Source organism: Triticum urartu, chromosome 2 (genome assembly GCF_003073215.2).
Source record: "Triticum urartu cultivar G1812 chromosome 2, Tu2.1, whole genome shotgun sequence".
Taxonomy (NCBI): Eukaryota; Viridiplantae; Streptophyta; class Magnoliopsida; order Poales; family Poaceae; genus Triticum; species Triticum urartu.
This window is the reverse complement of record NC_053023.1, coordinates 661,199,389-661,224,728: the sequence shown is the minus strand read 5'-3', so window position 1 is coordinate 661,224,728 and position 25,340 is coordinate 661,199,389. Positions and strand designations below refer to the sequence as shown.

Here is a 25,340-nt window from a genome sequence, read left to right as displayed (position 1 = left end):
TTAAAATATTTGTGTTCCTACATTTTAAATGACAATAGGTAGAACCAAAGTGTGGACTCTATCTTAATCTCGGGCTAACAATGGACCATAGTTTTGAATTGTGATGAACCGCTCTCTTGTGACTAAGATAACCCATGCATGAATCACAACTATGAGTGCTACTGTCTGAACTACCAGATTCATTAGTTCGTCCTAGTGAAATCAATGACGTGGTAAGTAATGGGGAAATCGACCGTACACCCTCCCTAACGACCTAACTGTGGAGGGTGGTTGTATCCTGCGTACCACCATTGAAGCAAACGACCAACCCATGCTAGAGACAAGGCAGACTAGATGGAGACAAAGGGGACAAGGATCTCATGGCGGAGAGTAACAGGTCTTGGTGTTGGAGATTTAAGTCGTCACGACCGTCGTCGCTTCCGTAGATCCGAGTCGTCACTGGTGCCAAGAACCGAGTCTGGATTTTTGGTACCGCTAAAAAAAAAAACCACTGGGGAGTAGCCCATGCCCTATATATTAAGATAGAGTCCACCAGGTTGAGATCACGAAAATTCACTCTCGATGAGAGTCAAATCCCGGTTTGCAAGGATGCACCAATGTCCTACCGCTAGAGATGAGCGAGTAGGGAAGGGGGAGGGAGGGGGGGGAGACTACATTTTGGACCATCATGCGTTGGCAGGGATTTTGGTCTCCCGCCATCTCCATGCCGATTTCCCCTGCACCGCCGCGTATGTCGTGCCCCCTTTTGCGCTCAATTTAGCACGACTAGTTGGGAACAACATATTCGAACATTACTAGTGAGCTGGGCTTTGGGCTGCTTTAAGCTTCGTGCGCGTGTGGACCAGCACATCCTATATAATCAGAGTGAATTTCCATGCATCCGGCGAGCCTGTTGAGAAATGCAGGTAACCAAACACGCCCAAGCGGATCCTTGTTGTTCAGTGTGACATCACTAATTTGACCGGTAGTAGGATGCATCTTTGGTGTCGTGCCAGCGTGTTTGCCTGGCCAGGTTCTGGAGCCGTGCCATTCGTCAAGCATAAACAAAAGTTGCACATTGCATTCTTTCTCTGGAAAACCCCGGTAGTCGGTAACCGCCATCCAATCAAGCATATAGTAAGATAGTAATGCTCCCATCCCTCCAAAAAAATACTCCCAAGCAGGAGAGTGCCAAGCCAAACAACTGTGGTTGCAGTACTAGCGACAAGATGCAAAACGTTGGAAATACCATTTCAGGGATTTGACCAAGTACTAGTAAGCCGCACCAAACCAGCGCCATTTTCCTCGCCACGCGTGTTGCTTTGCCCAGGTCCAAGTGTGATTAGAATTGGCCAGCTCCGCGTCCTGCCTCGCTCTTCATTCCTTCATCTCCACCGCCGGGCGCCGCTCATCTTCCACTTCCAGGGGGGCAGCACCGCAGCGGAGAACGCCACGAACTGAAGCACATCACCGGGATCGGAAAAAGGTCGGTCTTTTGCCGTTTTGGCCGGGGGCAGAGGAGGGAGGAGATGGCCAAGGGGGAGAGGGAGGGGCGGCTCCCCCTCTTGCTGCTGCTGCTCGTCTTGTGCCTCTTGGCGCAGTCCAGGATCGCCGCCGCCGCCACCCACCCACAGGATGGTATGTATGTTTGCTAAGCTTTTCTCCTTCCCCTTCTCCGAACTTCGGGGAGGAGGAAAGGTATATTCAGACTGCGCCGGAAAATATGCTTGGTTGTTTGGAGGTTCAGTTTTGGTCTTCGGGTGAGCTAGGAATAGGAAATCTTGTAATCCATGATTCCAGATGCTGTGAAATTTTCTGCTGGGATCATTTTCCCAACAGATTGTTCAGTTGCAACTTGTTAGAGAATAATCTATTTCCTACTTCTTACTAGCAAATTTCAGTTAACCAACCTCTTTATTTATTAGTAAAAGAGTATCCACTTCCAGTAGTTGGTTCACAAGTCCCTGTCTCTCTCTCTCTCTCTCTCTCTCTCTCTCTCTCTCTCCTGCCTTTGCAGCGGCTGCTCTCAAATCCTTGATGAGGAAATGGTCAAATGTGCCTGCTAGCTGGAGGAAGAAATCGAACGATCCTTGCGGCGACAGATGGGATGGAATCGAATGCAATGGTGCCAACTCAAGGGTTACATCACTGTGAGCACAATTGACACCACCATTTGTTAGGAGCTAGCTGTTCAAGATCCTTATGTTTTGATTTACCCTCTTCAATGTGGCAGAAATCTTTTTGGCATGAACATGAAAGGCACTCTCAGTGATGATATAGGAAGCCTGACTGAGCTTAGGGTCCTGTGAGTGTTTCCATTATGTTGTTTTTCCTTTTGAGAACTAAAAATGGCTATATGCAGCCATTGATGCAGAGGCCAGGGGTCAACCCTCCTTCTCGAAAAAAATTACTAGTACAAAGTTAATCACTGACTGATGAATGCACTGCAGGGATTTATCCTCAAATAAAGACCTAGGCGGTCCACTTACACCTGCCATTGGGGAATTAGTTCAGCTTATAAATTTGTAAGTTACAACAGTTTCCATTATTGTACAAAGAGGCGGTAGGCCTATGAACTGTATAATCTTGTGTCTCCACCTGAGTTACTGACTTACCATCTTCCATGTATAGAGCATTAATAGGTTGCAGTTTCAGCGGTACTGTTCCAAGTGAACTAGGCAACCTGGCACAACTCGAATTCTTGTAAGATTCTGGTTGTTCTTTTGAAAAAATATGTCATAGTTTTGTTTGCAAGAATTCCCTATTTGGTGGATCTTAATGTGGTTCCATAACTCGATGTCCTTCCGCAGCGGTCTGAACTCAAACCAATTCACGGGCAGAATCCCGCCCTCACTGGGCAAGCTCTCCAAGGTTAAATGGCTGGACCTAGCTGATAACAAGTTAACCGGACTTCTCCCAAACTCAAGGGACAATGGTGCTGGATTGGACCAGCTTCTTAATGCAGAGCACTTGTAAGTGTCACCTAACATCAGTTTCTTGTTAATCATATGTGTCGTCTGTTTATCACTCATTCATAGGCCGCTCTGCCTTTTGTAGCCATCTTAACCAGAATTCTCTAGAAGGTCCTATCCCAGAATATATGTTCAACTCCAGCATGAACCTCAAGCATATGTAAGTTCAGATATAGCCTTTCACCCTGTATCATTTGGACCGTAATTTGTCTGACAATGGTTTGTTGTGTCTAGACTTCTGGACAGGAACAATTTGAGTGGAACTATCCCATCATCTATTGGGCTAATCCCAACACTTGAAGTACTGTAAGTGTTCACACAGCTTGCTTCAGAATTACTTTGGGGAGTTAGCGTTTTTGCGGCAAGCTAATTATTTGATGTGCTTTTGGAATACAGTCGTCTAAATAACAATAACTTCACAGGCCGAGTTCCGGCTATGAATAACCTGACTAAGCTCCATGTTCTGTAAGTTGCCGTACCCACCATTCCCATCTTATTTGATGCTACTCTTGCATACTTAGATGAGATAAGCACTAATATATCACTTGTATTTTTTGTTGGAAATCTCAGAATGCTGTCAAATAACAAGCTAAGTGGACCAATGCCGAATTTGACTGATATGAATGGTCTTGGAAATGTGTAAGAAATTAGTGTGATCTTAATCAGCATTATTTACAAACTCTCATTCAATATCATTGACAAGGGATACGGCGCTATATGCACAGGGATCTAAGCAATAACAGCTTCACGCCTTCTGGTGTTCCAAGTTGGTTTACAGAATTGCCCGGATTAATGACCCTGTAAGTTACAGTGCTATCTGAATTCAATAGTTAAGATGCAGTTTAAGAGAAGCAAATGATGGACTCTTTCGTTTTGCCGTGCAGTACAATGCAGTCGGTTGGGATTTCTGGGAAACTACCACAGAAGCTTTTCGGCTTGCGTGATTTGCAACATGTGTAAGACAATACAACAACCATAGGACCTCTACCTTGCACATTATTTATCGAAATGCACTAACTAGTCAATCATACGGCAGAATATTGAATGATAATGAACTGAATGATACGCTTGACATGGGCAATAACATCAACGATGGACTAGACCTTGTCGACTTGCGGAACAACAAAATTACCTCAGTTACAGTGTACAGCAGCCTTGACAGCAAGCTTCTCAAGTGAGTATTGTTGGCGGTTGCTCATTTGAGACTTATTTTTTGACAAAGAAATGTGTTCCATTTCCTTCAAATTTTTACTCTATTATCCTGCTGCTCTGTTCTTGCCAGGCTTGAAGGAAACCCACTCTGCACCGACTCTCTTCTGTCAAACACGCTGCTCTGCACCGACCAGCTAGCCGAATTTCCAATCATGCTACCCTTCTCTGATGTACAGTGTCCACATCCATTTGTTGAAACCATATTCTTCCGTTCTCCTTCCTTTGGCGATGTCAGAAAGTTCCTTCCTGAACTGCACGACAACCTGTCGAGAACAGTGAGCAGTTGTACCCCGAACAAGCTAGGTTTGGTACCATACGTTGATGACGTGTACCTGAAAGTGGACATCAAGGCGTGCCCAGTAAACCAGAAGAGGTTCAATTACTCTCAGGTGCTCAACTGCTTTAATCTGACACTTCAGACTTACAAGCCACCGGAGAACTTTGGACCTTACTATGTGAAATCACATCCTTATCCGTTCCACGACAAAGGTGATTTATGGAGCCTGATCCGGTTCTTGCGGTGAAGTTTGTTAGGCTGGCATATTGATTTGTGCTGATGTTTAGCTGTTGATGTATTGCAGCTTCTCGAGCTATTTTGATTGGTGTCGTGACTGGCTCTGTTCTTTTGGTTGTCGGGCTCGCGCTGATTGGACTTTACGCCGTGCGCCAAAAGAAACGGGCTAAGATGCTTGTCTCCCAGAATAATCCTTTTGGTACCTCATACATTTCATACAGATTAAATCATACTCCCACCGTCCCGAATTACTTGTCACATTTTAGTTTTAGACACATCCGTATCTAGACAAATCTAAGACAAGTAATTTTGGACGGAGGTAATATTATGTTGTTTTATCTCCCTTTTGATCTAAATGTTTATATTTTTCAGCTTCATGGGGATCAACGCCGGAAGATATTGGTGAAGCGCCAAAACTCAAGAGCGCTAGAGCCTTCACACTGGAAGAGCTCAAGCTTAGCACAAACGACTTCAAACAAATCAATGCAATTGGAGAAGGAGGCTATGGAACGGTAATTAAGCAACAATCTTTTCGACAACTTAAGGTTCTTATCATCTTTAGGAGTTAGGACAGTTCTATAAATGTTGTTTTCCGATGGGAACAGGTGTACCGAGGAAAACTTCTGGATGGACAGCTCATAGCCATCAAGAGGTCCAAGCAAGGGTCCATGCAGGGTGGGCTTGAGTTCAAGACAGAAATCGAGCTCCTTTCGAGGGTGCATCACAACAACTTGGTTGGGCTAGTTGGTTTCTGCTTCGAGAAGGGCGAAAAGATGCTGGTTTACGAGTTCATATCCAATGGAACTCTAAGTGAGGCGTTATATGGTACGTTAACATGTTCTTCCATCTGATTGTCAGAAGTAACTTCGATTTATATGAGGCGTGTGCCTTTTTTGGCCAACTTCCAGAATCAAGCAGTAGATATATATTGTGGCACAGTTCTTCCAAATCTAAATATCTTTCCTTCATGATTATCAGCTGGACTGATCACAATGGCTCACTGTAGGTATGAAAGGAGTACAATTGGATTGGAGTATGAGACTTCAAATAGCTCTAGATTCAGCTAGAGGGCTAGCTTACCTCCATGACCATGCCAATCCTCCAATCATTCATAGAGATATCAAGTCCACCAACATTCTCCTTGATTCGAAGATGACCGCAAAGGTTGCAGATTTTGGCCTCTCCTTGTTGGTATCAGACAGCGAGGAAGGCGAGCTGTGCACAAATGTCAAGGGAACACTGGTAGGCTTGCCCTTCTGTATAAAATTAAATGTTTCTCGGTATCAACCATGCCATATCATGCAGATCATGCTTACCATTTCAGTTCTAAGCTTAAACACTTGTCGTCAATGCAGGGTTACCTAGATCCAGAGTACTACATGACGCAGCAACTTACGGCGAAGAGCGATGTCTACAGCTTCGGCGTGGTACTACTAGAGCTCATAGTAGCCAAGCCACCTATATACGAGAAGAAGTACATTGTCCGTGAGGTGAAGACGGCACTAGACATGGAAGACACCATGTACTGTGGGCTGAAGGATGTGATGGACCCAGTTCTCTACAAAATGGGGGGCCTCCTAGGATTCCCAAGGTTCGTGACGATGGCACTGCAATGCGTGGAGGAGGTGGGACCTGACCGCCCGAAGATGAACAATGTGGTGAGGGAGATCGAGATGATAATGCAGGACAACGGGCTCACACCCGGTTCGATGTCGGCAAGCTCGTCGTTCAGCGTGGACTCGACAACAAGGACGTTTGCACCAAGGTATCCGTACTCCAGCACATCGACGCCGTCCACGACGTATCAGATGGACAGCAGGGCCTTTGAGTACAGTGGGGGTTTCCCTTCTCAGGGCAGCTTGAAGAACAGGAACACATCCCCTAAACCTCGAAGCTCCCGGGAACGGGGGCTTCCTGGTTGATCGAGGCTGCTGGGTGTGCGGTGGGCCCCATTTGTATGTGTTTAGTACGCTGTTGTTGACTCCTTGGTCGGTCGTTTTTTTTATTCGTGTCAGTTGTGTATTACCTTCTCATGGCAGCTTGAAGAACAGGAGCAAATAGGAACTAAGACCTTTTCTAAAAAAAATAGGAACTAAGAAGGCATGTTCTTAGGTGTATGTACACAGGATGATAGGCTTTTAGACTTTAGCAGAATATCAGATTGTGCAAATTGCAGAGAGAAACTGGAGAGTGCATACTTAACATGTATAGGATTCAGGAATGCACTCATAGTACACTGCACATGGTTGGTAAAATTAAAAGTCTGGTATTGAAAATAATGGAGTGGCCAACGAATTTGCGTGGCTATATTTGTTGTTATTGAACTTATTACAATACATCTTATTAATTGAAGGATCATTTGAGGCTATCCCATATTCACATGAAAGATGTTTTGTACAAGAAATTGTTGGATTATGGATGGGCTTAGGCCCATATAAGACGCTAATCCCTGGTTAATCTTGAGGCCCATGTATGAGATGACAGGTGGTGGGAAGTTTAGTCCCACCTTGCTAGTTGAGAAGAGCTGAGACCCCTTTATAAAGGTTGCTCTACCACTTGTCATTGGGAGCTTGGGAAGAGGAGTGGTACACGCGCGCTTCTCCTCCGCCGCGGGTTGCGGTAATGAAGGGATTAATTAACGAGTCGCTAATAGGTGGGGCCACTATCCGAGACGTTAATAGGTGGGCTGACTTGCGTGCACGGCTGGTCGGGAGAGCAGGTTCCGGAACCCTGTCATTCGAGATCCTGCCCGGGAGAACGGCAATAAAGTTTTTGGGGAGCGTCTCGACGCGACTGCTCCCGATCCGTCCCCAACTCCGTCCGCCTCGGTCATGGGCCCCGACGATCGCGTGCACGGCTGGTCGGGAGAGCAGGTTCCAGAACCCTGTCATTCGAGATCCTGCCCGGGAGAACGGCAATAAGGTTTTTGGGGAGCGTCTCGACGTGACTGCTCCCGATCCGTCCCCAACTCCGTCCGCCTCTGCTTCCACTACCTCCCCTGTATCGACTCCATGGCCGATGACGCCACCGCCAAGAAGAAGGCCACGAATGACGCTGAGGCAGCTGTTGCCGCCGCCGCGTTGGCCTGGCCAATCGGAGGGTATGATCTGTTCATCCCTCGTTTACTCGTACTTGTGCTAGCCGTATATGTGCTGCTCATAGATGGTTCGCTTCTATGTTCTGTACGTGCTAGTATGCTTAGGTATAGCTATGAGATGCATACCTTTTATACCATGCTTACTGTTTACTCGTGGATTAGTCTAATGGAAAAGTGCTAATATTTCCAACAGAAAATTCCTAACCTGTCCCCGGTTTACTGCCCGGCGTCACACTCACACGGTGGGGCGGGCGAACACCGGCAACGCCGGGATTCATCTCCTAGGGTATTTCTTCTCCAGCCGCTCTCCCTCGCCACCGCCGGATACCGCTACCGTGCAAACCGTGTGTGGCCAATGGTGGTGGCAGGGCTTCGGAAGGTGATGTGGTTCTTGTTGACATTTCATCAAACATCTTGTTTGCATACACGAATATACGTACATTGTAAGTAGTCGTCAAGCATTTGGTAGGTACATAATTGCAAGAACCCAATGACAACAATACTAATACACTAGGATTATCTACATACTTTACTTTATTGATTTGCCATGCTTTATGCTCCCATTAGCAACCTTTTATTTTTAGCATAGCCATCTCAAGTCTTGCAGATACCAAACTAGTCAATTCACCCGAGACTAGTGACGCCTGAGCACTCGTCATAACACTAATACTTTCAGTAAATTGTGTTTCAATCAGTCCTATGCAGTTGCAGGACATCATCTGTCGACAAGCATTTTTGCAAGTGAAAAGTGTTGAGCCTGCGCCGTGGAAGCACCGAAATCGACCCCTAAATACGTCATCGTCGTCGCGAAGGCTCCTCCCGCAAAGTACGTTTTAAGCAGAGAAACACGTCTCTGCGGGTTTTCATCTTCTTCCCAGCCGAACGGCGGCGTGCACCCAGCAAACCCAACCCCACCCGTCGTCCGCGCCCACCACGCGAGCTTCACTCCCCCCCGTCTCCTCCATGGGAGTCTTGCCATGGAGCTGCCGCTGCGGACTCAACCCCACCCCCAGCAAGAACAGGGGTGCGCCCGCGCGTCCTCCTCCTCCTGGTACAGCCTCAATTCCCTTCACCATTTCTCTGCTCGCTGCTTCTCTCAATCTGAGCTGTCCTAATATTCTCACCATTTCCTGATTCCCCCCCTCCAATGCTGTTTTTCGTTGCCTGATGCTCCCTGTTCTTCAGCTGCCCGAGGCAGGAGATCCAAATACACGGGACAATCTGTGGTAAGAAGCTCAGAGAAGAATTTCTGCAAATTTTCAGTTCAGTTATCCTCAAGAAAAATCACCCACTTTGTGCAATTGTTTCTCCTGTGGTACTTGCACGAAGATCTAGACTTACTCACTTACCTTCATAAGTTCACAGTAGAATTTAATTGAGCAAGACAGCAAAAAAGAAAATGATTTCAGAATTAGAGGTGTATATATTCTGCAATCTGTACTCTGCAGTATATCCTCTGAAGATATTAGACTCATCACCGGCCGATGCATAGTTCTGAACTTTGTCTTTCATCCATATAAAGGGTCATACCGTATAGCCGAGATAACGGCCAAATTTATGAGTTCAATCAGGTTTATAAATTCAGTTTCCGTTGGTCCATGTTTGCAGAGAGCAATGCCTATGCGCGTGCTGACAGTCGGCAAGAAGAGGTCTCAGGGGACACAACTTCTTGTTGAAGAGTACAAAGAGAAGCTCGGTCACTACTGCGACGTTGAGGACACCCTTATCAAGTCCAACCCAAAACTTACAAGGTATGACATGTTGTATGATGCTATGAACATTGTGGTCAATGCATCCCCAGAGGCTATTTCTCACTCTTCTATGGTTACCTAGTACATGCTCCCTATCACTATATTGTTTTACTGTACCGTGAGATTTTCTGCTGTTGGTGGACTGGCTTTCAACTGGTAAATTTACACCTCATTGGAAACTGTGAACTTCTTATTCTGCTGTTTGTTTGATTGTTCCTGACGAATTTGATTGTTGATGCTGGCCCCTGATATTCTGTTGTTTCCACTTTTCAGCGATGTTAAGGTGCAAATTGAAGCAGAAGACGCGTCTATGATGCAGCAGCTCAAGGCTGAAGATTTTGTATGTTTCGGTGCTTTCTTGTATTTACCTGATAAATACCTCACCCATCCATTAGGTTCTAGCAGTCTAATTGTTCTGATGTTAGTGTGCATGATTAGGTTGTTGTGTTGGATGAAAACGGGAAGGATGTCATATCTGAGCAGATAGCTGATCTCATTGGGGATGCTGGCAACACGGTATGCTCTGCACTTCGGTTAATCCGATATTCAGTAGCCAACTACTTAGTTTTAAAGTTCAAGCTGCTGGAAATTTCTTGGGAGATTTTTTTTTGTGTTTGAAAAAATATTGGGAGAACATACTCGCTGATAATATGTGTCCAAATGTTTTAGGGATCGTCAAGGCTCACATTTTGTATTGGCGGGCCATATGGTCTTGGAATACAAGTACGAGAGCGAGCTGATGCAACAATTAGGCTATCCTCACTGGTTTTGAACCACCAAGTCGCTTTAATAGTTTTAATGGAGCAGCTCTACAGGTGAACAACGAGCCTCTGCAACGCAGTGATGCCATTTCTGCGTTTGAACATACTTTCTTAATTTTCCACGTCAACGCTAGTGATATAGCATGTAGAATCAACGCAGCGTCGGTGTAACACAGGTAAATCTTGGTTGGCACGCATATTTATCAGTGCCAGCAAATGTTTGCTGCTAATTGTGATATCAATCGATTGTTCATTCGGTGTCATAATTTTGCAGGGCGTGGACAATCATCAAAGGACAGAAGTATCATCACTAGATTTGAGTTGCAATGGCATCATCTGGTGCTCTTTGCACACGCGGCCTCCCAATTCGACCACTTGATCCGCTGTAGGCGGTTTTTTGCTTCTCTAGTATTTTGTTAGACTAGTAAACGTGTACGTGCAAATGCACGTCTTTACCAATATATATTTTGTAATTTAACGTGTCATAATGCAAGAATCAAATTTATATACCATTTCAACCACACCAATTATCATCAAATTAGAGTATTTATCTTGAAAAATTGATGTGAAGTGCATTATTCATAATTCGGAATGTATTCTAGGAAAACCAATTCATTTAAGAGTAAAATACACTGCGGACCTAAAAGTATTCCAAGTGTGTCAAGTAGGTCCTAAAAATTTGAAAACGCACATCTAGGTCCTATATGTTTGTAAGTCGTTCACCGCGGGTCCTTTCCGCGTCTGACTAGGTTGCGTGGCCCGTTGACCCACGCCACATAGGCAATATTTTGCCAGAACCCCCCGGTAGGCTTCTCCTTCTCACTTGTGGTCCCTCTTCTTTTCTTCTTCCCAGGTATGTATGCCAGGAGCACTCGTTGTTATATGGCACATTGTTGGGCGACCGCAGAAAGCACGCAAAAGGTACGACTGATCGAGATCGCGGTGTGTCGGTTCTTTCAGTTACAGCCAGAGAACACCGGCAAGTATGCCGTCCTGGCAAACATGTAAGCACGGTGATGAGCCGCAACAGGGCGTGAGGAGAAAAGAAGACGGGCCACAAGTGGGAAGGAGAAACCTACCAGGTGGTGTGAGTGAAGTCTACTTGAGGTTGTAGAGCTCGTCGCAAATGAGCCTTCACCTCTAAATCCCTGAAATTTATACACTGTATTGTTGACATCAGATTTTGGCACGGTCAAAAACATAATTAAGAAGGCCACAAACGAAAAAGCGCTCAAAGTGAGAAAGTTCTGTATCGTCAAAAGGAGAAACTTTGATATTTAGGTCATAGCCATCTAATCTCATCTCTAAAGCCGAAATTGTGTTTGAAGTACTGAGATTTTGTATTCAGAACACTATTCGGCTGATGACGCCCCCAAGATGGCTTCATATGGAAAACTGATCTACACGAATTGTCTTCGTCCCGCCGAAATGATCGATTTTGATATAAATATCATCCCAATCCAAGGTCTTATGCAAAAGTTAGAGGCCACACAGCACGACCCTGCAGTTAACAAAATATGACGCCCGAGCCACACACATGTGACCAGGTCTGATGAGTTGCGTGAATAATTATCTGTTTTGTGCAAGCGATTTGGCCCTGAAGATAGTATTGAATCAAAAACATTTCAACACAAAAGTTGTTCGTCTCGTCAAAACGAGTAAATATGCTTTTGGTCGCATTTTCATCGAAGGTCGTTTACTGCCTCAAAAGTGACCCACAAGGTGCAGCCAGGCTATAAACCGAACAATTTTGGAAAGTTTGGATTCCGAGTTGGAATCAAACTAGGGTTTTGAACATGAATTCTAACCTTTCCTTGTACAGGAAGTCCATCCGCCTCTTATATACATGAGAGGTGACGGCCGATTGAACAACACACAATCGACAAAATCATCTACCACCTTTTACCTTTACTTTTATCTCTTGTTCTTTTTCTTCCTCGTTCTTCGTTCATTCTTCTTGTTGCAGGGTGGCGAACATCGAGGCCCTAGGGGCGATCGGGTCGAACTAGGGTAGCTCATAGCCGCCGCGCGCTCTGACGGGGTTCCTCCCTCGCGTGTGGGGTTTCAGATCTACAAAAGTGCACCAGATTTTGGCTGGTCAAAAACATAATTAAGAAGACCTCAAATGAAAAAGTGCCCAAAGTGAGAAAGTTCCGTATCGTCAAAAGGAGAAACTTTGATGTTTGGGCCATAGCCATCCGATCTCATCTTTAAGAACGAAGTTGTGTTCGAAGTATCGAGATTTTGTATCTAGAACACTATTCGGCTGATTACGCTCCCAAAACAGCCTCATATGAAAAATTGATCTACACGAATTGTTTTTGTCTCATCGAAATGATTAAGTATATAAAAATCATCCCAATACGAGGTTGTATGCAAAAATTAGAGCCTGCACAACGCGACCCTGCAGTGAGCAAAATATGACGCACGAGACCAGACACACATGAATAATAACATATTTTGCGCGAGCGATTTGGCCCTGCATATGGCCTCAAATCAAAAAACGTGAAACACGAAAGTTGTTCGTCTCGTCAAAACAAGTAAATATGCTTTTGGGCACATTTTCATCGAAGGTCATTTCCTGCCTCAACAGTGACCCGCAAGGTGCAGCCAGGTTATAAACCGAACAGTTTTAAAAAGTTTGAATTCCGAGTTGGACCCAAACTAGGGTTTTGAATGCGAATTCTAACCTTTCCTTGCAGGTAAGTCCATCTCCCTATTATATACATAAGGGGTGATGGCCGATTGTGTTGGGGAACGCAGTAATTTCAAAAAAATTCCCACGCACACGCAAGATCATGGTGATGCATAGCAACGAGAGGGGAGAGTATCGCCTACGTACCCTCGTAGACCGTAAGCGGAAGCGTTATGACAACGCGGTTGATGTAGTCGTACGTCGCGATCCCAGCACCGAAGGTACGGCACCTCCGCGATCTGCACACGTTCGGCTTGGTGACGTCTCGTGAACTCACAATCCAGTAGTGCTTCAAGGGAGAGCTTCGTCAGCACGACGGCGTGATGATGGTGATGATGTTGCTAGCGGAACAGGGCTTCACCTAAGCACCACTGTGATATGACTGAGGTGGATTATGGTGGAGGGGGGCACCGCACACGGCTTGGAACAATCAATTTGTGTGTCCTAGGGTGCCCCTGCCCCCGTATATAAAGGAGAAAGTGGGGAGGCCAGCCGGCCCTAGCGGCGCCCAAGGAAAGGAGGAATCCTCCTCCTAGTAGGAGTAGGATTCATCCTTTCCTAGTCCTACTAGGAAGGAGGAAGGGGGAAGGAAAGAGAGGGAGAGGGAGAGGGAAAGAGGGGCCGCGCCCCCTCCCCTAGTCCTATTCGGACTCCCCTTGGGGGGGCGCGCCACCTCCTGGGCTGCTGCCCTCTCTCTCCCCTAAGGCCCACTAAGGCCCAATACTTCCCCGGGGGGTTCCGGTAACCCCTCCGGCACTCTGGTTTTCTTCGAAATCACCCGGTACACTTCCGGTGTCCGAATATAGTCGTCCAATATATCGATCTTTATTTCTCGACCATTTTGAGACTCCTCGTCATGTCCGTGATCAAATATGGGACTCCGAACTACCTTCGGTGCATCAAAACACATAAACTCATAATACCGATCGTCACCGAACGTTAAGCGTGCGGACCCTACGAGTTCGAGAACTATGTAGACATGACCGAGATATGTCTCCGGTCAATAACCAATAGTGGAACCTGGATGCTCATATTGGTTCCTACATATTCTACGAAGATCTTTATCGGTCAAACCACATAACAATATACATTGTTCCCTTTGTCATCGGTATGTTACTTGCCCGAGATTCGATCGTGGTATCTCAATACCTCAATCTCGTTACCGGCAAGTCTCTTTACTCGTTCCGTAATGCTACATCCTGTAACTAACTCATTAGCTACATTGCTTGCAAGGCTTATAGTGATGTACATTATCGAGAGGGCCCAGAGATACCTCTCCGACAATCGGAGTGACAAATCCCAATCTTGATCCATGTCAACTCAACAAATACCATAGGAGACACCTGTAGAGCACCTTTATAATCACCCAGTTATGTCGTGACGTTTGGTAGCACACAAAGTGTTCCTCCGGTATTAGGGAGTTGCATGATCTCATAGTCATAGGAACATGTATAGTTATGGAGAAAGCAATAGCAACAAACTAAACGATCATCGTGCTAAGCTAACGGATGGGTCAAGTCAATCACATCATTCTCTAATGATGTGATCCTGTTAATCAAATGACGACTCATGTGTATGGTTAGGAAACATAACCATCATTGATTCAACGAGCTAGTCAAGTAGAGGCAAACTAGTGACACTCTGTTTGTCTATGTATTCACACATGTACTAAGTTTCTGGTTAATACAATTCTAGCATGAATAATAAACATTTATCATGATATAAGGAAATATAAATAATAACTTTATTATTGCCTCTAGGGCATATTTCCTTCAGATTGAAAACACAACACACAATCGAATAATCAATCTACTACTTTTTCATGTTCATCTAATTTTTATCCCTCTTCCTTGTATCTTCTCCTCGTTCTTCAAGATTGGAGGCAGCGAATCCACGAGGTACTAAGGGCGGTTAGGCCGACCTAGGGAAGCCCATAGCCGCCGCATGCCCTGACGGGGTTTGTCAGGGGAGTTACCCGCGGCTAGACCCGGCTCATGAGGATAAGTCATTTATGGACTTCACTCATTTCTGAGGATAAGTCATCTCTGGACTTAAGTCATTTATGATGATAAGTCATCTCTAGACTTGAGTCATCTTCGAGGACAAGTCATCTATGGAGTTAAGTTTGCTCGGTTAAATGAGCGGGACATAATAAGCAGGACATATAAGCGAGACAAATGAGCGGGCTACAACCTTGGCCCGGCCTGCGATGAGACCCGACCTGCTACAATACCTAGAGTCCAAATACAAGACGGAGACTTTCAACTTGGGAGAAACGGAGGATTTTAAGCACTCAGAGTAGGACTCCGGCTGCGGGTATAACCTGGAGTCTCTTGTAACCCCATGGACTCAGCTGTTATATAAAGCGAGTCCATGGGTCGCCAGAAAGGGGGAGAGAAAAAAAATAAGTAGCCAGGAATAAGTCACCCATGATAAGTCGTCCGAGATGAGTAGCCAGAGATAAGTGGAAAAAAGATAACGTGACGCCCCGATTCGATCGTACACTAATCATACACGCAAATGTGTACGATCAAGATCAAGGACCCACGGGAAGATATCACAACACAACACAAATAAAATAGTACAAGCTTTATATTACAAGCCAGAGGCCTCGAGGGCTCGAATACATAGCTCGATACACAAGAGTCAACGGAAGCAACAATATCTGAGTACAGACATAAGTTAAACAAGACTGCCTTAAGAAGGCTAGCACAAAAACAACAATGATCGAAGAGGCAAGGCCTCCTGCCTGGGACTTCCTAACTACTCCTGGTCTTCGGCGGCCTCCATGTAGTAGTATCCGTCGGCGGTGCCATTTGGCTCCAGGGATCCACCAACTGGTTGTAACAATCGGAAAGAAGAAAGAAGGGGGAAAAGGGGTAGCAAAGCAACCGTGAGTACTCATCCAAAGTACTCGCAAGCATCAGATCTATACTAAGTATGCATTGATATCAAATGGGAGGGTTGTATCTGTGGACTAAACTGCAAAATTCCAGAATAGAGGGGAAGGCATAGCCTATCGAAGGCTAGCAGCTCCAAGCATCTTGCAGCATGTAGAAGAGTAAATAATAGCATTTTAATATTAAACAAGCATGTTGTAACATTAAAGCTCAGAGATCCTTCCTCAACTCCCTGCAAAAAAGCAATCCCGGAGCCAACATATCCATCTCATGTCTCAAGTAACCAGTTCTAGTTGTAATAGATCAGGATACAAGTCTGAACGTCCATTACTGTGGACACGGTATTCGAATAGATAACTTCCCTGCAGGGGTGCACCACGTTACCCGACACACTTGATTACTCTGGACGAACACACTTTTCCGAGTCAATGCCCGGCCTTGGAAGATCAACATGTCGCAGCCCTACCTAGGCTCAGCAGAGAGGTCCCCGCCGATCTACATCCTAAGCACTCCGGGGCCTTAGGCCCATCGCCCGTTGCACTCCGGGTCGTTGCACGCAGGGCGATCCAGGCCACATCCACTGGGGTGCCGACCAGGCTGTGCCGCAATGCTGAACTAGACATTTGACAAAGCTTCAACTGATACTATGACGCTGAGGCCCATAACTATTCCTGCGTGGTGGTTAGTGCGTAAAGGCCAAAGGCCAACTTAGAACAAATACCCAAACCTGTTAGTGCATTGGGGGCTCGCGGAGATGAGCAGAGACTCACGATAATGTGACCCCATCGCCCCGTCTCATGGACTTACGGCAAGGGCCTAGAATGCCCGACCTTGCCTCATAGAAAACTCGCGGGTGCTCTACGGGCCCGCCCGACTTTCACATCAACTCGCGGGTACTCCTCAGGGCCGACCCGACTTAAAAAAAGGTCTCAAGTAAAGTCCAGGTAATCGTGTGTCCAAACATCAAGGGGGGGAAACCAAAGGAATCACCCTCGATGGATTCCACTCGGTGTAATCATCAAGGTGAACGTGGGAGGAATCACCCTTGAGGTCCACACTTGAGAGGTTGCACGAAAGAGCCGTATCGGGAATGGTGAAGGAGGAATCACCCTCATTGACCACGACCGAATAGCTACACTACAGAATTATCATCAGGAGTGCGTTACGAAGTATCACCCTCGGCACTCGATAGTAGCTCTGCAGAGTCGAGCAACAAAAGGGGTGTGATGTGATGTGAGGTGTCGGGCTCTGGTCGTCGATCATGTTGATCGAGTCGTCGATGATGAAGCAGGGGCAACAAGGACAAGGTGGGGTCACTAATGGATCACTAACCAACCTATACTAAGCAATTTATGATAAGTAGGTAGGTAACAATAAGCAGGTTATAAAAGTAGGCTATGCATCAGAATAGGAGGAATCAATTACAGTAGCAAAATCTAATGCAAGCATGAGAAAGAATGAAATGGACGATATCAGAATGATTAAAGGGGGGCTTGCTGCTACCTCTTGAGCATGCGTTGGTTTTCCCTTGAAGAGGAAAGGGTGATGCAGCAAAGCAGCGTAAGTATTTCCCTCAGTTTTTGAGAACCAAGGTATCAATCCAGTAGGAGACCACGCGCGAGTCACCTCGTACCTACACAAACAAATAAGAGCCTCGCAACCAACGCGATAAAGGGATTGTCAATCCCTTCACGACCACTTGCAAGAGTGAGATCTGATAGAGATAATAATAAGATAAATTTTTTGGTATTTTTATGATATAAATTGAAAGTAAAGATTGCAAAATAAAATAGATTGGAAACTTGCATGATGGAAAATAGACCCGGGGGCCATAGGTTTCACTAGTGGATTCTCTCAAGATAGCATAAGTATTACGGTGGGTGAACAAATTACTGTCGAGCAATTGATAGAATTGAGCATAGTTATAAGAATATCTAGGTATGATCATGTATATAGGCATCACGTCCGTGACAAGTAGACCGACTCTTGCCTGCATCTACTACTATTACTCCATGATACGTCTCCAACGTATCTATAATTTTTGATTGCTCCATGCTATATTATCTTATGTTTTGGACATTATTGGGCTTTATTATTCACTTTTATATTATTTTTGCGACTAACCTATTAACCGGAGGCCCAGCCCAGAATTGCTATTTTTTTGCCTATTTCAGAGTTTCACAGAAAAAGAATATCAAATGGAGTCCAAACGGAATGAAACCTTCGGGAACGTGATTTTTGGAACGAACAAGATCCAGGAGACTTAGACCCTACGTCAAGCAACCAACAGGGAAGCCACGAGGTAGGGGGACGCGCCTACCCCCCCTCCCCAGGCGCACCCTCCACCCTCGTGGGCCCCCTGTTGCTCCACCGACGCACTCCTTCCTCCTATATATACCTACGTACCCCCAAACGATCAGATACAGAGCCAAAACCCTAATTCCACCACCGTAACTTTCTGTATCCACGAGATCCCATCTTGGGGTCTGTTCCGGAGCTCCGCCGGAGGGGGCATCGATCATGGAGGGCTTCTACATCAACACCATAGCCTCTTCGATGATGTGTGAGTAGTTTACCTCACACCTTCGGGTCCATAGTTATTAGCTAGATGGCTTCTTCTCTCTTTTTGGATCTCAATACAATGTTCTACCCCTCTCTTGTGGAGATCTATTCGATGTAATCTTCTTTTGCAGTGTGTTTGTTGAGACCGATGAATTGTGGGTTTATGATCAAGTTTATCTATGAACAATATTTGAATCTTCTCTGAATTCTTTTATGTATGATTGGTTATCTTTGCAAGTCTCTTCGAATTATCTGTTTGGTTTGGCCTACTAGATTGATCTTTCTTGCAATGTGAGAAGTTCTTAGCTTTGGGTTCAATCTTGCAGTGTCCTTTCCCAGTGACAGTAGGGGCAGCAAGGCACATATTGTATTGTTGCCATCGAGGATGACAAGATGGGTTTTTTAATCATATTTCATGAATTTATCCCTCTACATCATGTCATCTTGCTTAAGGCGTTACTCTGTTCTTATGAACTTAATACTCTAGATGCATGCTGGATAGCGGTCGATGTGTGGAGTAATAGTAGTAGATGCAGGCAGGAGTCGGTCTACTTGTCTTGGACGTGATGCCTATATACATGATCATACCTAGATATTCTCATAACTATGATCAATTCTGTCAATTGCTCAACAGTAATTTGTTCACCCACCGTAAAATACTTATGCTCTTGAGAGAAGCCACTAGTGAAACCTATGGCCCCCGGGTCTATCTTCCATCATATTAATCTTCCAACACTTAGTTATTTTCATTGTGTTTTATTTTACTTTGCATCTTTATCATAAAAATACCAAAAATCTTATCTTATCATATCTATCAGATCTCACTCTCGTAAGTGACCGTGTAGGGATTGACAACCCCTTATCGCGTTGGTTGCGAGGATTTATTTGTTTTGTGTAGGTGCGTGGGACTCGCGCATAGGCTCCTACTAGATTGATACCTTGGTTCTCAAAAACTAAGGGAAATACTTGCGCTACTTTGCTGCATCACCCTTTCCTCTTCAAGGGAAAACTAACACAGTGCTCGAGAGGTAGCAAGAAGGATTTCTGGCGCCGTTGCCGGGGAGGTCTACGCAAAAGTCAACATACCAAGTACCCATCACAAACCCTTATCTCCCGCATTACATTATTTGCCATTTGCCTATCGTTTTCCTCTCCCCCACTTCACCCTTGCTGTTTTATTCGCCCTCTCTCTATCCTCCCTCTCTTTCTCTATTTGCCTCTTTTTGCCCGTTCCTCGTTTGCTTGTGTGTTGGATTGCTTGCTTGTCACGATGGCTCAAGATAACACTAGATTGTGTGACTTTACCAATACCAACAACAATGATTTTATTAGCACTCCGATTGCTCCTCTTACCGATGCTGAATCTTGTGAAATTAATGCTACCTTGCTGAATCTTGTCATGAAAGTTACGTTTTCCGGCCTTCCTAGTGAAGATGCCGCTACCCATCTAAATAGCTTCGTTGATTTGTGTGATATGCAAAAGAAGAAAGATGTGGACAATGATATTGTTAAATTGAAGCTATTTCCTTTTTCGCTTAGAGATCGTGCTAAAGTTTGGTTTTCGTCTTTGCGTAAAAATAGTATTGATTCTTGGAATAAGTGCAAAGATGTTTTTATATCTAAGTATTTTCCTCCGCTAAGACCATCTCTCTTAGAAACGATATTATGAATTTTAAGCAACTTGATCATGAACATGTTGCACAATCTTGGGAGAGAATAAAATTAATGATATGTAATTGCCCAACACATGGTTTGAATTTGTGGATGATTATACAAATTTTTTATGCCGGATTGAATTTTGCTTCTAGAAATCTTTTAGATTTGGCTGCGGGAGGCACTTTTATGGAAATCACTTTAGGAGAATCTACTAAACTCCTAGATAATATTATGGTTAATTATTCTCAATGGCACACTGAAAGATCTACTAATAAAAAAGTGCATGCGATAGAAGAAATTAATGTTTTGAGTGGAAAGTTGGATGAACTTATGAAATTATTTGCTACTAAGAGTGTTTCTTATGATCCTAATGATATGCCTTTGTCTACTTTGATTGAGAATAATAATGAATCTATGGATGTGAATTTTGTTGGTAGGAATAATTTTGGTAACAACGCGTATAGAGGAAACTTTAATCCTAGGCCTTATCCTAGTAATTCCTCTAATAATTATGGTAATTCCTACAACAATTTTTATGGAAATTATAATAAGATTCCCTCTGATTTTTAATCTAATATTAAATAATTTATTACTTCGCAAAATAATTTCAATGCTTTGGTTGAAGAAAATTTGCTTAAGATTGATGAGTTGGCTAGGAACGTTGATAGAATTTCTCTTGATGTTGATTCTTTGAAACTTAGATCTATTCCACCTAAGCATGATATCATCGAGTCTCTCAAAGCCATGAGAATTTCCATTGATGAGTGCAAAGAAAGAACCGCTAGGATGCGTGCTAAGAAAGATTCCTTTATAATAGCGTGTTCTTCTAGTTTCCATGATAATAAAGATAAAGATCTAAAAGTTATTGATGTGTCCCCTATTAAATCTTTGTTTTGCAATATGAATCTTGATAATGATGGGACTGAATATGATCCACCTTTACCTAGAAGGCATTCCAAAAATTTGGAGTTTTTAGATTTTGATGCTAAATTTGATGAAAGTGGGATCAAAACTCCAGATGTTAATGAACCTACTATTTTGGATTTCAAGGAATTTAATTATGATAATTGCTCTTTGATAAATTGTATTTCCTTGTTGCAATCCATGCTAAATTCTCCACATGCTTATAGTCAAAATAAAGCTTTTACCAAACATATCGTTGATGCTTTGATGCAATCTTATGAAGAAAAACTTGAGTTGGAAGTTTCTATCCCTGGAAAACTTTATGATGAGTGGGAACCTATTATTAAAATTAAAATTAAAGATCATGAATGCTATGCTTTGTGTGATTTGGGTGCTAGTGTTTCCACGATTCCAAAGACTTTGTGTGATTTGTTAGGTTTCCGTGATTTTGATGATTGCTCTTTAAACTTGCACCTTGCGGATTCCACTATTAAGAAACCTATGGGAAGAATTATTGATGTTCTTATTGTTGCAAATAGGAACTATGTGCCCGTATATTTTATTGTTCTTGACATAGATTACAATCCTTCATGTCCTATTATTCTTGGTAAACCTTTCCTTAGAACGATTGGTGCAATTATTTATATGAAGGAAGGAAATATTAGATTCCAATTTCCGTTAAGGAAAGGCATGGAACACTTTCCTTGAAATAAAATCAAATTACCTTATGAATCTATTATGAGAGCCACTTATGGGTTGCCTACCAAAGATGGCAATACATAGATCTATCCTTGCTTTTTACGCCTAGCTAGGGGCGTTAAACGATAGTGCTTGTTGGGAGGCAACCCAATTTTATTTTTATTCCTTGCTTTTTTCCACTGTTTAGTAATAAATAATTTATCTAGCCTCTGTTTTGGTTGTGTTTTTGTGTTTAATTAGTGTTTTTGCCAAGTAGAACCGTTGGGAAGACTTGGGGAAAGTCTTGTTAATCTTGCTGTAAAAAACAGAAACTTTAGCGCTCACGAGAACTGCTGCCATTTTTATTTGGAAAGTGATATTTAGTTAATTATTTTTGAAGATGATTAATATATAAATTCCTCACGTCCAGCAGTTTATTTTAGAATTTTTGGGGTTCCAGATCTTGCGTTAGCTACAGATTACTACAGACTGTTCTTTTTTTGACAGATTCTGTTTTTCGTGTGTTGTTTGCTTATTTTGATGAATCTATGGCTAGTAAAATAGTTTATAAACCATAGAGAAGTTGGAATACAGTAGGTTTAACAAAAATATAAATAAATAATGAGTTCATTACAGTACCTTGAAGTGGTGTTTTGTTTTCTTTCGCTAACGGAGCTCACGAGATTTTCTACTTTAAGTTTTGTGTTGTGAAGTTTTCAAGTTTTGGGTAAAGATTTGATGGATTATGGAACAAGGAGTGGCAAGAGCCTAAGCTTGGGGATGCCCATGGAACCCCCAAGATAATCTAAGGACACCTAAAATCCAAAGCTTGGGGATGCCCCGGAAGGCATCCCCTCTTTTGTCTACTTCCATCGGTAACTTTACTTGGAGCTATATTTTTATTCACCACATGATATGTGTTTTTCTTGGAGCGTCTTGTATTATTTGAGTCTTTATTTGTTAGTTTTCCACAATAATCCTTGCTGTACACACCTTTTGAGAGAGACACACATGATTCGGAAATTATTAGAATATTCTATGTGCTTCACTTATATCTTTTGAGTTATATAGTTTTGCTCTAGTACTTCACTTATACCTTTTAGAGCACGGTGGTGGATTTATTTTATAGAAACTATTGATCTCTCATGCTTCACTTAGATTATTTTGAGAGTCTTAAATAGCATGGTAATTTGCTTAAATAATCCTAATATGCTAGGTATACAAGATTAGTAAAAACTTTCTTATGAGTGTGTTGAATACTAAGAGAAGTTTGATGCTTGATGATTGTTTTGAGATATAAAGATGGCGATATTAGAGTCATGCTAGTTGAGTAGTTGTGAATTTGAGAGATACTTGTGTTAAAGTTTATGATTCCCGTACCATGCACGTATGGTGAACCGTTATGTGATGAAGTCAGAGAATAATTTATTTATTGATTGTCTTCCTTATGAGTGGCGGTCGGGGACGAGCGATGGTCTTTTCCTACCAATCTATCCCCCTAGGAGCATGCGCGTAATACTTTGCTTTGATAACTTGTAAATTTTTGCAATAAGTATATGAGTTCTTTATGACTAAGGTTGAGTCCATGGATCATACGTACATTTCTTCCTTCCACCATTGCTAGCCTCTCTAATACCGCACACTTTTCGCCGATATCATACACCCACCATATACCTTCCTCAAAACAGCCACCATACCTACCTATCATGGCATTTCCATAGCCATTCCGAGATATATTGTGATGCAACTTTCCACCGTTTCGTTTATTATGACACACTTCATCATTGTCATATTGCTTTGCATGATCATGTAGTTGACATTGTATTTGTGGCAAAGCCACCGTTCATAATTCTTTCATACATGTCACTCATGAGTCATTGCATATCCCGGTACACCGCCGGAGGCATTCATATCGAGTCATATCTTGTTCTGAGTGTCGAGTTGTAATTCTTGAGTTGTAAGAAAATAAAAGTGTGATGATCATCATTATTAGAGCATTGTCCTAGTGAGGAAAGGATGATGGAGACTATGATTCCCCACAAGTCGGGATGAGACTCCGGACGAAAAATAAAATAAAATAAAATAAAAAGAGGCCAAAGAAGCCCAAAAATAAGAGGCCATAAAAAAAGAAAAGGCCCAAATAAAAAAATGAGAGAAAAAGAGAGAAGGGACAATGCTACTATCGTTTTACCACACTTTTGCTTCAAAGTAGCACCATGATCTTCATGATAGAGAGTCTCCTATGATATCACTTTCATATACTAGTGGGAATTTTTCATTATAGAACTTGGCTTGCATATTCCAATGATGGGCTTCCTCAAAATGCCCTAGGTCTTCGTGAGCAAGCGAGTTGGATGCACACCCACGTAGTTTCCTTTGTTGAGCTTTCATATACTTATAGCTCTAGTGCATCCGTTGCATGGCAATCCCTACTCACTCACATTGATATCTATTGATGGGCATCTCCATAGCCCGTACGCCTAGTTGATGTGAGACTATCTTCTCCCTTTTTGTCTTCTCCACAACCACCATTCTATTCCACATATAGTGTTATGTCCATGGCTCACGCTCATGTATTGCGTGAAGATTGAAATTTTTTGAGAATGTTAAAAGTATGAAACAATTGCTTGGCTTGTCATCGGGATTGTGCATGATTTAAATACTTTGTGTGGTGAAGATAGAGCATAGCCAGACTATATGATTTTGTAGGGACAACTTTCTTTGGCCATGTTATTTTGAGAAGACATAATTGCTTAGTTAGTATGCTTGAAGTATTATTATTTTTGTGTCAATATTAAACTTTTGTCTTGAATCTTTCGGATCTTAATATTCATACCACAATTAAGAAGAATTACATTGAAATTATGCCTAGTAGCATTCCGCATCAAAAATTCTATTTTTATCATTTACCTACTCGAGGACGAGTAGGAATTAAGCTTGGGGATGCTTGATACGTCTCCAACGTATCTATAATTTTTGATTGCTCCATGCTACATTATCTTCTGTTTTGGACATTATTGGGCTTTATTATTCACTTTTATATTATTTTTGGGACTAACCTATTAACCGGAGGCCCAGCCCAGAATTGCTATTTTTTTTGCCTATTTCAGAGTTTCATAGAAAAAGAATATCAAACGGAGTCCAAACGGAATGAAACCTTCGGGAACATGATTTTTGGAACGAACAAGATCCAGGAGACTTGGACCCTACGTCAAGCAACCAACAGGGAAGCCACAAGCTAGGGGGGCATGCCTACCCCCCAGGCGCGCCCTCCACCCTCGTGGGCCCACTGTTGCTCCACTGACGTACTCCTTCCTCCTATATATACCTACGTACCCCCAAACGATCAGATACAGAGCCAAAACCCTAATTCCGCTGCCGTAACTTTCTGTATCCACGAGATCCCATCTTGGGGCCTGTTCCGGAGCTCCACCGGAGGGGGCATCGATCACGGAGGGCTTCTACATCAACACCATAGCCTCTCCGATGATGTGTGAGTAGTTTACCTCACACCTTCGGGTCCATAGTTATTAGCTAGATGGCTTCTTCTCTCTTTTTGGATCTCAATACAATGTTCTCCCCCTCTCTTGTGGAGATCTATTCGATGTAATCTTCTTTTGCGGTGTGTTTGTTGAGACCGATGAATTGTGGGTTTATGAT

At 43.4% G+C, this 25,340-nt stretch overlaps 2 protein-coding genes across 5 annotated transcripts; both read left to right on the top strand.

Annotated features, from left to right (window-relative positions):
• The first annotated feature begins 1,194 nt into the window (after positions 1–1,194).
• LOC125539532 (leucine-rich repeat receptor protein kinase HPCA1-like) lies at positions 1,195–7,035 on the top strand. The gene is made up of 19 exons (XM_048703011.1): positions 1,195–1,617; positions 1,997–2,129; positions 2,213–2,284; positions 2,430–2,504; positions 2,611–2,682; positions 2,790–2,951; positions 3,037–3,111; positions 3,186–3,257; positions 3,348–3,416; positions 3,522–3,590; positions 3,677–3,751; positions 3,836–3,907; positions 3,988–4,125; positions 4,234–4,652; positions 4,745–4,876; positions 5,050–5,189; positions 5,283–5,502; positions 5,684–5,919; positions 6,033–7,035. Exons 1-19 carry the CDS (start codon positions 1,509–1,511, stop codon positions 6,597–6,599), a joined length of 2,907 nt encoding a protein of 968 aa, XP_048558968.1. The 5' UTR covers positions 1,195–1,508; the 3' UTR covers positions 6,600–7,035.
• A 1,603-nt stretch (positions 7,036–8,638) lies between these two features.
• On the top strand, positions 8,639–11,507 carry LOC125539530 (putative RNA methyltransferase At5g10620). Of its 4 annotated transcripts, XR_007296892.1 has the most exons (8): positions 8,645–8,825; positions 8,960–9,000; positions 9,383–9,525; positions 9,799–9,865; positions 9,964–10,041; positions 10,195–10,340; positions 10,561–10,671; positions 11,140–11,273. XR_007296892.1 is itself a non-coding variant. In XM_048703009.1 (7 exons), the coding sequence occupies exons 1-7, from the start codon at positions 8,738–8,740 to the stop codon at positions 11,321–11,323; spliced, it is 747 nt and encodes a 248-aa protein (XP_048558966.1). In that variant the 5' UTR covers positions 8,639–8,737; the 3' UTR covers positions 11,324–11,507. The 4 variants fall into 4 exon arrangements, 2 of the variants coding, with proteins under 2 accessions (XP_048558966.1, XP_048558967.1); XM_048703009.1 differs by lacking the exon at positions 10,561–10,671 and having other exon boundaries at positions 8,639–8,825; positions 11,140–11,507; XR_007296893.1 differs by lacking the exon at positions 11,140–11,273 and having other exon boundaries at positions 10,195–10,462; positions 10,561–10,793.
• Positions 11,508–25,340: the final 13,833 nt, after the last annotated feature.

Excerpts from the sequence above, each read along its gene's own strand:
- LOC125539530 (XM_048703009.1), top strand. The coding sequence starts at position 8,738 with ATGGGAGTCTTGCCATGGAGCTGCCGCTGCGGACTCAACCCCACCCCC. Across the intron at positions 8,826-8,959 it reads CGCGCGTCCTCCTCCTCCTG|CTGCCCGAGGCAGGAGATCC; the intron begins GTACAGCCTCAA and ends CCTGTTCTTCAG. Across the intron at positions 10,341-11,139 it reads TTAATGGAGCAGCTCTACAG|GTATGTATGCCAGGAGCACT; the intron begins GTGAACAACGAG and ends TCTTCTTCCCAG.
- LOC125539532 (XM_048703011.1), top strand. The coding sequence starts at position 1,509 with ATGGCCAAGGGGGAGAGGGAGGGGCGGCTCCCCCTCTTGCTGCTGCTG. Across the intron at positions 1,618-1,996 it reads CGCCACCCACCCACAGGATG|CGGCTGCTCTCAAATCCTTG; the intron begins GTATGTATGTTT and ends CTGCCTTTGCAG. Across the intron at positions 5,920-6,032 it reads CAAATGTCAAGGGAACACTG|GGTTACCTAGATCCAGAGTA; the intron begins GTAGGCTTGCCC and ends TCGTCAATGCAG.